This window comes from Macaca nemestrina, chromosome 1 (genome assembly GCF_043159975.1).
Source record: "Macaca nemestrina isolate mMacNem1 chromosome 1, mMacNem.hap1, whole genome shotgun sequence".
In the NCBI taxonomy this organism is placed as follows: domain Eukaryota; kingdom Metazoa; phylum Chordata; class Mammalia; order Primates; family Cercopithecidae; genus Macaca; species Macaca nemestrina.
In genome coordinates this window covers 32,152,695-32,165,101 of record NC_092125.1, presented here as the reverse complement: position 1 = coordinate 32,165,101, position 12,407 = coordinate 32,152,695, and the positions used below count along the sequence as shown (strand labels likewise).

Below are 12,407 nucleotides of genomic sequence, written 5' to 3'. Positions count from 1 at the left end.
TCCCCATTCCAGGCCGTAGCTCCCAGACAACATTTCTAGACACACCCTAAGCCAAAAGGGAACCCACTGCCTTGAAGGAAAAAACCCAATCCCAGCGGCGTTCATCACCTGCTATCCGAAGAGCCTTGGACGTGAAATAACCAGCAGTGATACCCAGGTACTACATCAAGGGCCTTGGCTGAGCCTCTGACACTTGCTGGCTTCAGGTAAAACTCAGCACATTACTAGCTGTAGTGGCTACAGGGCAAAACTCCTTCTACTGGAGAAAAACAGAGGAAAAAGTAAAGGGGACTTTGTCTTGCACCTTAGGTTCTAGCATGGCCACAGGGAAGCAAAGCACTAAGTGGGCTCTTGTAGTCCCTGATTCCAGAACTTGACTCTTGGACAGCACTTCTGAACCTGCCCTGGCCAAATGGGGAGCCCACTGCCCTGAAGGCTGAGTCGTAGGCCAGGAAGCATTCACCACAAGCTGACTTCAGAGCCCTTGGACCTTAAAGGAACATTATGGCACTCTGGCAGTACTCCTCGTAGCCTGGGTGGGTGGTGGCTATGGGGTGAGGTTCCTCTGCCTTTGGAAAGTGGAGAGAACAGTGGGAAGGACTGTGTCTTGTGGTTCGACTGCTAGGTCAGGGACAGTATGACAGAACAACAGGTAGAATTCTTAGGTCCCTGACTCCTGGATGGCACCGCTGAACCTCCAACCCCGGGGTCTGAGGGACTTCACCACCCTAAAGGGAAGGACACAGGCATGGCTGGCTTTGCCACCTGCTGATGGTAGAGCTCCAGAGCCTCAGTAAACATAGGCAGCAGCCAGGGACTGGTGACAGCAGGCCTTGGGCAAGACCCAGTGCTGTGCTGGCTCCAGGTCTGACTCAGTGTAGTCATAGTTGTGACAGCCACAGGGGTAACTGTGTCATTCAATCCCCAGATTAAGGTGGCTCAGGACAAAGACAGAGAGACTGTTTGTTTGGGAGAAACTAAGAAAAGAGAACAAGAGTCTCTACATGGTAATCCAGAGAATTCTCCCAGATCTTATCCAAGACCATCAAGGCAGTATCTCTATGAGTCTGCAAGAACCACAGCATTACTGAGCTTGAGGAGCTAGCCCCTAAAGTAGATACAGCTTAGATCATAACACCCAAGTCCTTTCAAATATCTGAAAAGCATTCCCAAGAAGGACAGGTACTAATAAGCCCAGACAGTGAAAACTACAATAAATACCTAACTCTTTGATGCTCAGACACTGAAAAACATCTACTAGCATCAACACCATCCAGGAAAACATGACCTCACTAAATGAACTCAGTAAGACACCAGGGACCACTCCTGAAGAAACAGAGATATGTGAAACTTCAGAAAGAGAATTCAAAATAGCTGTGTTGAGAAAAATCAAAGAAATTCAAGATAACACAAAGAAGGAATTCACAAATCTATCATAGAAATATAACAGAGATTGAAATATTTTTTTTAATTAAGCAGAAATGCTGGAGCTGAAAAATGCAATTGGAGCCAAGGAACAGATCAGAGTCATTTAACAGCAAAACTGATGAGGCAGAAGAAAGAATTAGTGAGTCTAAAGGCAGGTTATATGAAAATACAGTCAGAGAAGCCAAAAAGAAAAAGAATAAGAATGAAGCATGGCTACAGGATCTAAAAAAAAGTCTCAAAGGTGCAAATCTAAGTGTTATTGGCCTTAAAGAGGAGGTAGAGAAAGAGATAGGGTAGAAAGTTTATTGAAATGGATTCCTAAACCTAGAGAAAGATAACTAATATTCAAGTACAAGAAGGTTATAGAACACCAAGCACATTTAACCCAAAGAAGACTATGTCAGGGCATTTGATAATCAAACTCCCAACGGCTAAAGATAAAGAAAAGATCTTACAGCCTGGGCAACATGGCAAAACCATGTCTCAAAAAAAAAAGGCAAGAAATGAAATCATAGCAACAGCGAAAATCATCTTCACTAAAGAAAGACAGGAAGGAAAGAAAAGAAGACCAGAAAACAAATTGCAAAATGGCAGAAGTACAGCTTCACTTAGAAATAATGACAATGAATGTAAATGGACTAAACTCTCCAATCAAAAGACACAGACTGGCTGAATGAATGAAAAATCAAAACCCATTCATCTGTTGCCTACAAGAAATAAACTTCACCTACAAGGACACATATAGACAAAAATAAAGAGAAGGAAAAAGACATTCCATGCCAACTGAAACAAACAAACAAACAAAAAAGAGCAGGAATAGCTATACTTATAGTGAAAAAATAGATTTCAAGACAGAAAACTATGAGAGACAAAGAAAGCTGCCATATAATGATAAAGGGATCAATTCAGCAAGGAAATACAACAATTTTAAATATATCTGCCCTCAACACTGGAACACCAAGATAAATAAAGCAAATATCATTAGAGCTAAAGAGAAAGATAAACCACAACACGATAATACTTGAAGACTTCAACCCCCCACCGTGAGCACTGGACAGACCTTCTAGACAAAAAATCAACAAAGAAACATCAGACTTAATCTGCACCATAGACCTAATGGACCTCATAGGTATTTACAGAATATTTCATCCCATGGCTGCAGAATACATATTATTTTCCTCAGAACACAGATGATTCTCAAGGACAGACCATGTTTTAGGTCACAAAACAAGTTTTAAAACATTCAAAAAAACTGAAATAATATCAAGCGTCTTCTCTGACCACAGTGGAGTAAAACTAGAAATTGTTAAAAAGAGGAATTTTGGAAACTATATAAACACAGAGAAATTAAACAATATGCTCTTGAATGACCAGTGGGTCAATGAAGAAATTGAGAAGAAAATTGAAAAATTTCTTGAAATAAATGATTAAGGAAACACAACATACCAAAACCCAGCAAAAGCAGTACAAAGAGAGACCTTTATAGCTATAAATGTCTACATCAAAAAAGAGGAAAAACTTCAAATAAACATTCTAATGATGCATCTTAAAAAATCAGAAAAGCAGGAGCAAGCCAAACCCAAAATTAGTTGAAGGAAAGAGCTAATAAAGATCAGAGAAGAAATAAATTGAAACTTAAAAAAATGAACAATCAATGAAACAAACCACTGGTTTCTTGAAAATTTCAGCAAAATTGACAAAACTTTAGCCAGACTAAGAAAAAAAATCAAAAAGATACAGATAAATAAGATCAGAAATGAAAACAGAGACATTATCACTGAGATGGCAGAAATTCAAAGGGTCATTAATAATTACTATGAGCAACTATATGCCAATGAATTGGAAAATCTAGAAGAATATAACAAATTCCTAGACACATAAAACCTACCAAGATTGAATCAGGAAGAAATCCAAGACCTGAATAGACTAATAACAAGTACTGAGATTGAAGCAATAATAAGAAGTCTCCCACTAAAGAAAAGCCCAGGAACCGATGACTTCACTGTTGAATTCTATCAAACATTTAAAGAACTAATACCAATCCAAATCGAACTACTGCAAAACAGAGGCAGAGGGAACTCTTCCAAATGTCCAGACTCGTTCTACAAGGCCAGTATTACCTTGATACCAAAACCAGACAAACACACATCAAAAAAAAAAAAAAAAAAAAAAAAAAGAAGAAGAAAACTATAGGCCAATATCTCTGATAAATACTCATGCAAAAATCATCAGCAAACCGAATTCAACAATACATTAGAAAGATCATTCATCATGACCAATTGAGATTTATCCCTGCGATGCAAATCAATCAATGTGATACATCTTATCAACAGAATAAAGGAAAAAAACTATGGTCATTTGAATTGATACTGAAAAAGCATTTGATAAAATTCAACATCCTTTCATGATAAAAACCCTCAAAAAAAGCTTGAGCTAGAAGGAACATACCTCAACATAATAAAAGCCATATATGACAGACCAACAGCTAGTACCATACTGAATGGAGAAAAACTGAAAGCCTTTCCCCTAAGATCTGGAACACAACCAGGATGCCCACTATCACCGCTGTTATTCAACATAGCACCAGAAGTCCTAGGTAGAGCAATCAGCACTGTCACCACTGTTAATCAACACAGTACTGCAAGTCCTAGCTAGAGCAATCAGCACTGTTACCACTGTTAATCAACACAGTACTGCAAGTCCTAGCTAGAGCAATCAGACAAGACAAAGATATAAAGGGTATCCAAATTGGAAAGAAATAAGTCAAATTATCCTTGTTTGCAGATGATATAATCTTGTATTTGGAAAAACCTAAAGGCTCCACCACAAAACTATTAAAACTCATGAACAAATTCAGTAAAGTTGCAGGATACCAAATTACAATACAAAAATTGGTAGTATTTACATATGCCAATTGTCAACAATGTGGAAAAGAATTTTTAAAAATAATCCCATTTATGGCCAGGCGCGGTGGCTCACGCCTGTAATCCCAGCACTTTGGGAGGCCGAGGTGGGCAGATCATGAGGTCGGGAGATCAAGACCATCCTGGCTAACACAGTGAAACCCGGTCTCTCCTAAAAATACAAAAAATTAGCCAGATATGATGGCAGGCGCCTTGTAGTCCCAGCTACTCAGGAGGCTGAAGCAGGAGAATGGCGTGAACCCGGGAGACGGAGCTTGCAGTGAGCCGAGATCACACCACTGCACTCCAGCCTGGGTGACAGTGTGAGACTCCATCTCAAAAAATAATAATAATAATCCCATTTATAATGGCCATAAATGAAACTAAATACCTAGGAATGAGCTTACCCGAAGAAGTAAAAGATCTCTATAATGAAACCTATAAAACACTGATGAAAGATATTGAAGTGGACACCAAAAATATGGAAAAATATCCCATGGATTGGAAGAATCAATATTGCTGAAATCTCCATATTACCCAAAGCAATCTACACATCCAATGCAATCCCTATCAAAAAACCAATGGCGTGCTTTGCAGAAACAGAAAAAACAATCCTAAAATTTATATGGAACCACAAAAGGCCTAGAATAACCAAAGCTATCTTAAGCAAAGAGAAAAAAAAATTGAAGAATCACAACTGACTTCAAATTATATGACAGAGCTATAGTAACCAAAACAGCATGGAACAGGCATAAAAACAGACACATAGACCAATGGAACTGAAGAGAGAACCCAGAAATAAATCCATACATCTACAGTGAACTCATTTTTGACAAAGGTGCCAAAAACATACATTGGAGAAAGAACAGTCTTTTCAATAAATGGTGCTGGGAAAACTGAATATCTATATGCAGAGGGATGAAACTAGTCCCCTCTTACCATATACAAAAATCAAAACAAAATGGATTAAAGACTCAAGTATAAGACTTCAAACTATGAAACTACTACAAAAAAACACCGGGGAAAATCTCCAGGACATTGGTCTAGGCAAAAATTTCATGAGTAATACCCCACAAACACAGGCACCCAAAGCAAACATGAACAAATGAGATCATATCAAGTTAGAAAACTTCTGCACAGCAAAGGATACAATTAACAAAGTGAAGAGATAACTCACAGAATGGGAGAAAATATTTGTAAACTACCTATCTGACAAGGGATTAATAACCAGAATATAAAAGGAACATCTCAAACAACTCTATAGGAAAAAAATCAAATAATCTGATTAAAACATGGGCAAAAGATCTGAATAGACATTTCTCAAGAAAACAACACACAGAAAGGGCAAACAGGCATATGAAAAAGATGCTTAACATCTTTGATCACCAGGGAAATGCAAATCAAAACTGTAATGAGATATCATCTCACCCCAGTTAAAATAGCTTACATCCAAAAGGCAGGCAATCGCAAATGCTAGTGATGTAGAGAAAAAATAGCCCTTGTACACTGCTGGTGGAAATGTAAATTAGTACAACCACTAAGGAAAACAGTTTGGAGGTTCCTCAAAAAAAACTAAAAATTAAGCTACCATATGATCCAGCAATCCCACTGCTGGGTATATACCAACAAGAAAGGAAATCAGTGTAGCAAAGGGATATGTGTACTCCTGTGTTTGTTGCAACACTGTTTACAACAGCTAAGATTTGGAAGCAACCTAAGTGTCCATCAACAGATGAATGCATAAAGAAAATGTGGTACTTATATGCAACAAAGGACTATTCAACCATAAAAAAGAATAAGATCCAGTCATCTGTCAGCGGGGCACGGTGGCTCATGCCTGTAATCCCATCACTTTGGGAGGCCGAGGTGGGTGGATCACCTGATGTCAGGAGCTCAAGACAAGCCTGGCCAACACGGCGAAACCCTGTCTCTACTAAAATACAAAAAATTAGCCAGGCATGGTGGTGGGCACGTGTAATCCCAGCTACTCAGAAGGCTGAGGCAGGAGAATCACTAGATCCGGGAGGTGGAGGCTGTAGTGAACTGAGATTGCACCACTGCACTCCAGCCTGGGCAACAAGAGTGAAACTCCATCTCAAAAACATAAAAATAAAAAAAAGATCCAGTTATTTGCAACAACATGGATCGGACTGGAGATCATTATGTTAAGTGAAATAAGCCAGGCACAGAAAGACAAACATTGTATGCTATCACTTATTGGTTAGATCTAAAAATCAAAACAATTGAAGTCATGGACACAGAGAGTAGACGGATGATGATACGGTTAGGCTCTGCATCCCCCACCCAAATCTCATCTTGAATTGTAATCCCCAGTTGTTGAGGGACAGACCTGGTGGGAGGTGACTGAATCATGGGAAACTGAATCAGTTTCCCCCATACTATTCTCATGATAGTAAGTAAATTCTCATGAGATCTGATGGTTTTATAAGAGGGCTCTTCCCTTTTCTCTCTCTCTCTCGCCACCTTGTGAAGAAAGTACCTGCTTCCCCTTCTGCCATGATTGTAAATTTCCTGAGGCCTCCCCAGCCATGCAAAACTGTGAATCAATTAAACTTCCTTTGTTTATAAATTACCCAATTTTGGGTAGTACCCTTACAGCAGTGTGAGAACAGACTAATACAGATGGCTACCAGAGGCTAGGAATAGTAGCGATGGATTGGGAGGGGAAGGTGGGGATGGTTAATAGGTACAAAAAAAATTGAAAGAATGAGTAAGATCTAGTATTTGACAGCACAACAGGATGATTATAGTCAATAATAACTTAATTGTACAATTCAAAATAACTTAAAAAGTATAACTGGATTGTTTATAACTCAAAGGATAAATGCTTGAGAGAATAAATACTCCATTCTCCATGATGTGCTTATTTCACACTGCATGCCTTTACCAAAACACCTCATGTACCCCACAAATATATACACCTACTATGTGTCCACAAAAATTAAAATTAAAAAAAAGTTAAAGAAACAAGGTGATTATATAATAAAAGGTCAATTCAGCAAGAAACTATGATAATTGTAAATATATGCACTCAACATCAAAGTACCTATATATAAAGCAGATATTAATAGATCTGAAGAGACACATTCTGCAATACAAAAATAGTAAGAGATTTCAACAACCCACTTGCAGCAGTGGACAGATCATCCAGACAGAATTATCAATAAAGGAACATCAGACTTAAAGTATACTCTAGGCTAAATAATATATGAGACATTCCATCTAAAAACTGCACAATATACATTCTCCTCAACTGTATATGAAACATTCTCTAGAACAGATCATATGTTAGGCCACAAAACAAGTCTTAACAAATTTAAGAAGACTGAAATAGAATCAAGTATCTTTTTCAACCACAATAGTATAAAACTATAAATTAATAACAGAAAAAACTTTGGAAAATTCACAAATAATGGAAATTAAACAACATGCTCCTGAACACCAAGGAGACATTTCAACTGATACAACAGAAATACAAAGAATCATAAAATACTGTTATAGTTAATTATATTCAGTTAAACAACCTAAAAGACATGAATAATTCCTTGACACATACAACATACCAAGATTAAATTATCAAGAAATAGAAAATCTGACCCAACCAATAATGAGTAATAACACTGAATCAATAATAAACAGTCTCCCATCAAAAAAAGAAAGCCCAGGACCTGATGGCTCCATTGCTGAATTCTACCAAAGACTGAAAGATGAATTAATACCAACTGTTCTCAAACTTTTCCAAAAAATTCAAGAGAACAGAGTAATTCCAATCTCATTTTGTGAGGCCAGCATTACACTAATACCAAAGCCAGACACAGACAAGGACACTACAAAAACGGAAAACTACAGGCCAATATTTCTGAAGAACACAGATGCAAAAACCCTCAGCAGAACACTAGAAAACCAAACTCAACAGCACATTAAAAAGATTATTCATCGTGATCAAGTGGGATTCATCCAGGAGATGCAAGAATGAGTTAACATATGCAAATGTGTAAATGTAATGCATCACATGAACAGTATGAAGGACAAAAATCATATGATAATTTCAACTGATACGGAAGAAACGTTTGACATTATTCAACATCCTTTCACGGGAAAAACTCTCAACACATTAAGTATAGAAGGGATATACCTCAATAAAATAAGGCCATATATGACAAACCCACAGTTAACATTATACTCAATGGGGAAAGGTTAAAACTTTTCCTCTAAGATTCAGAACAAGACAAGGATGCCTACTCTTGCCGCTACTATTTAAAATAGTACTGAGCCCTGACCAAAGCAATTAGGAAGAGAAAGAAATAAAAGGCATACAAACTGGAGAAGAAATCAAATTGTCCTGGTTTGCAGATGACATGGTCTTATTTATAGCAAACCCTAAAGACTCCATAAAAAAACTGTTAGCATTAATACATAAATTCAGTAAAGTTGCAGGATACAAAAATCAGTAGCATTCCTACAGAGTAACAGCAAACTATCTGAAAACTAATTTTTTAAATCCCATTTACAATAGCTACAAAAGATAAATACTTAGAAATAAATTTAACTCATGAGGTGAAAGATCTCTCCACTGAAAACTATAAAACATCGATGACAGAAATTTAAGATACAAGTAAATGGAGTGATATACTGTGTACATGAATGGGAAGAATTAATATGTTTAAAATGTCTATACTACTCAAAGCAATCTACAGATCACAACGCAATCCCTAACAAAATTCCAAAGACATTCTTCATAGTAATAGAAAAAAAAAAATCCTAAATTTTCATACAGAGCCAAAAGGATCCCAAATAGGTGAAGCAATCTTGAGCAAAAAGAACAAAGCTGGAAGCATTACACTATCTGACTTCAAAATCTACTGCAATGCTAAAGTAACCAAAACAACATGAGATCAGCATGAAAAATAGGCATATAGACCAATGGGATAAAGAGAACAGAAATAATTCCATGTGTTTAGAGCCAACTGACATTCAACAAAGGTGCCAAGACCATACAATGGGGAAAGAACAGTCTCTTCAAATTAATGGTTTTGGAAAAACTGGATATCCACAACATGCAGAAGAATGAAATTAGAGATTAGACTTTTATCTCACACCACCATACATAAAAATAAACTAAAAATGGATTAAAGACTTAAACTACTAGAAAAAAACAAAGGGGACCAGCTCCATGACACTGGTTTGGGCAATGGTTTTTTGGATACAACCCCAAAAGCATAAGCAACAAAAGCAAAAATAGATAAATGGGATTACATCAAACTAAAAAACATGTGCAAAACAAAAGAAACAATCAACAGTATGAAAGGGCAACCTACAGAATGGGAGAAAATATTTACAAATCACATATCTTATAACAGATATGCAATATATGTATATGTGTATATATGTATAGATATGTATATTGTCTGTATACATATATACATACATACATATATACACATATATATGTGAAATTCACACAACTCAATAGCAAAAAAAAAAAAATTTCTCTAAAGGGACAGGGGACCTAAAAGACATTTCTCAAAGGAAGACATGCAAATGACTAACAGGTGTATGTAAAGGTACTCAACATCACTAATCATAAGGGAAATGGAAATCACAACCACAATGAGATATCATCTCACACCTGTTAAAATGGCTATTATCAAAAAGCAAAAATAAGTGTTCCCAAGGATGTGGAGAAAAGGGAACCCTTGAACACTATTGGTAGAAATACAAATTGGTACAGCCATTATGAAAAACAGTATGGTGGTTCCTCAAAAAATTAAAAATAGAACTACCATATAATCTAGCAATCCTACTACTGCATATATATCCAAAGGAAATGAAACCAGTATGTCAAGGAGACAGATGCACTCCCATGTGCACTGCAGCATTATTCACAATAGCCCAAATATGGAATCAACCAGTGTCCACTGAAAGATAAATGGATAAACAAAATGTGCTTTATCTAAATAATTAATTATTATTCAGTCATAAAAAGGAATGAAATACTGGCACCTGCTACATCACGTATCAATGTAGATGAAACAAAATGCTCAAAAAACATTATGCTAAGTGAAAGAAGCCAGACACAAAAAGTCACATTTTGTATGATTCCATTTATATGAATTATGCAAAATAGGTAAAGCCACAGAGATAGAAAGCAGATTAGTGGCTGCCGGGGGAAGGGAAAGGGGAGAACAGGGAGTGACTGCTTAATGGGTATAATATTTCCTCTTGGATGACGAAAATGTTTAAGAACTAGATAGAGGTGATGATTGCCCAAAATTGTGAATGTACTAAAATGCCACTGAATTGTCCATGTTTAAATAGTTAATTTCATGTTATGTGAATTTTACCTTAGTTTTAAAAGTGAATTGTTTTTATGTTTTAATCAACTGGCTAACTTGACAGAATAATGCCATAGTTACAAGTACAAATCTTAAAGTCAGATAGCCTGGACTGAGATCTCAGCTTTGCCACTTTGAACTGAGTGAGCTTAGCAAGTGATTATGCTCTCTCTGTCTCAGTTTCTCATCCTTAAAACCAAGTTAATAAGAGTATTCACAGGATTGTAAGACTCAAATAAGGTAACATATTTGTAATACCTGGAATGTTCTTAGAATATAGTAAGCACTAAATAAATAATAGCTAAAAATAATTATGTTTATGGCAATCAAAAAAAAATAGTTTCATACAGAAGAAAGACTGAGAATTCTAAGATGCTTTTTTCAACGGTAATAAAAATCAAGAAATTTACTATTAATAAACCATACCCTAGAAGCACATGATACAAGGTCTTAAAGTAAACATCTGTCATTTAGTTCTAGTTTCTATAAAAAGAGTATTGAGCACAGAGGCAAATGATGTGTGCCTTTTGTGAGGTCAGTTATCTCTCAGCAGCAACCAAGTAGCAAATAGAGCAGATACCCCACTATTTCCAAAAAAAGTAGTGGTAAGGGGTGCAGCAACAACAAAAAACAAGAACTGAATAATGTCAAATGAGAAATAGGACATGACGTAACAAACATAAAAATTCTAAAATCACATGAGATCATTTGAAACTTCTCATTAGACACTTCAAAAATAATTGAGACCAGGTGCAGTGGCTCATGCCTGTAATTCCAGAACTTTGGGAGGCTGAGGTGGGCAGATTACTTGAGGTCAGGAGTTCAGGACAAGCCTGGCCAACACGGCGAAACCCTGTCTCTACTAAAAATACAAAAAAATTAGCCAAGCGTGGTGGCGCACACCTGTATCCAGTTACTCAGGAGGCTGAGGCAGGGGAATTGTTTGAACCCGGGAGGCAGAGGTTGCAGTGAGCCAAGGTTTTCCACTGCACTCCAACCTGGGTGACAGGGGAGACTTCATCTCAAAAAAATACAAAATAAAAATAATTGAAATAAAATAGAAAACAACAACAGCCAAGTGATGCTGTCAAATTTAAATAGTTGCATAAGTGGCACTGGGGACTATGCAACTTAGGAACCAAATGAACCAAATTCTTTTCTGCATCTTGTAGAATCTAGCCTAAGGGTAACAGAGGTTAGGAATAACCTCCACTTCTCCCCGCAACACACACACCTCCTTTGAAGATTGTAAGTAAAGCAGCTATACAGACAGAAGAAACTGAGTAAGTCCAACTTCTTACCCTCTTCTGCTTCATCATCCTGGGGTGACATTGGACCCCCTCCACTAGTAGGAGTGACTGGTTCCTCCTTGTCAGACTCTCGCTGTAGACTCACCACCTCATATATTGCATCTCCAGCATTGGTATGGCCTTTTCCCTCAGACTGAGAAAAATATAACAGTAAGTATTAGAAATTTGAAGGAAACATTGGCAGATAGTATTGAAAGATATTATTTTAAATAGTTCATTCAAAAGAGCTGCAATGAAGAATGGCATGTTGTGTTTGATCTCCAGCATGTCTGAGATTCTGAAAACTTTTAAGGTGCATTGTCCTTCACAGGATATTCTAAATTTATGTTCCTCTAGTATTATTTTTAACTAATACAATGAAACCTACTCATTATTTTTGGAGAGCTCAATTTCTTTTCATCAGAAAAACC

General features: G+C 36.9%; 1 protein-coding gene across 16 annotated transcripts in view; it reads right to left on the bottom strand.

The window, feature by feature from the left end:
- The window catches only part of LOC105484451 (RAB GTPase activating protein 1 like), a 796,528-nt gene that overhangs the window by 640,923 nt on the left and 143,198 nt on the right, over positions 1-12,407 (bottom strand). For all 16 annotated transcript variants that reach the window (XR_011607830.1, XM_071069699.1, XM_071069706.1 and 13 more), the window contains one exon: positions 11,989-12,130. Coding sequence is in view for 15 of the 16 variants with exons in the window: in XM_071069699.1 (XP_070925800.1) it covers positions 11,989-12,130 (142 nt within the window). In the remaining variant the exon portion in view is untranslated. The remainder of the gene's footprint in view (positions 1-11,988; positions 12,131-12,407) is intronic.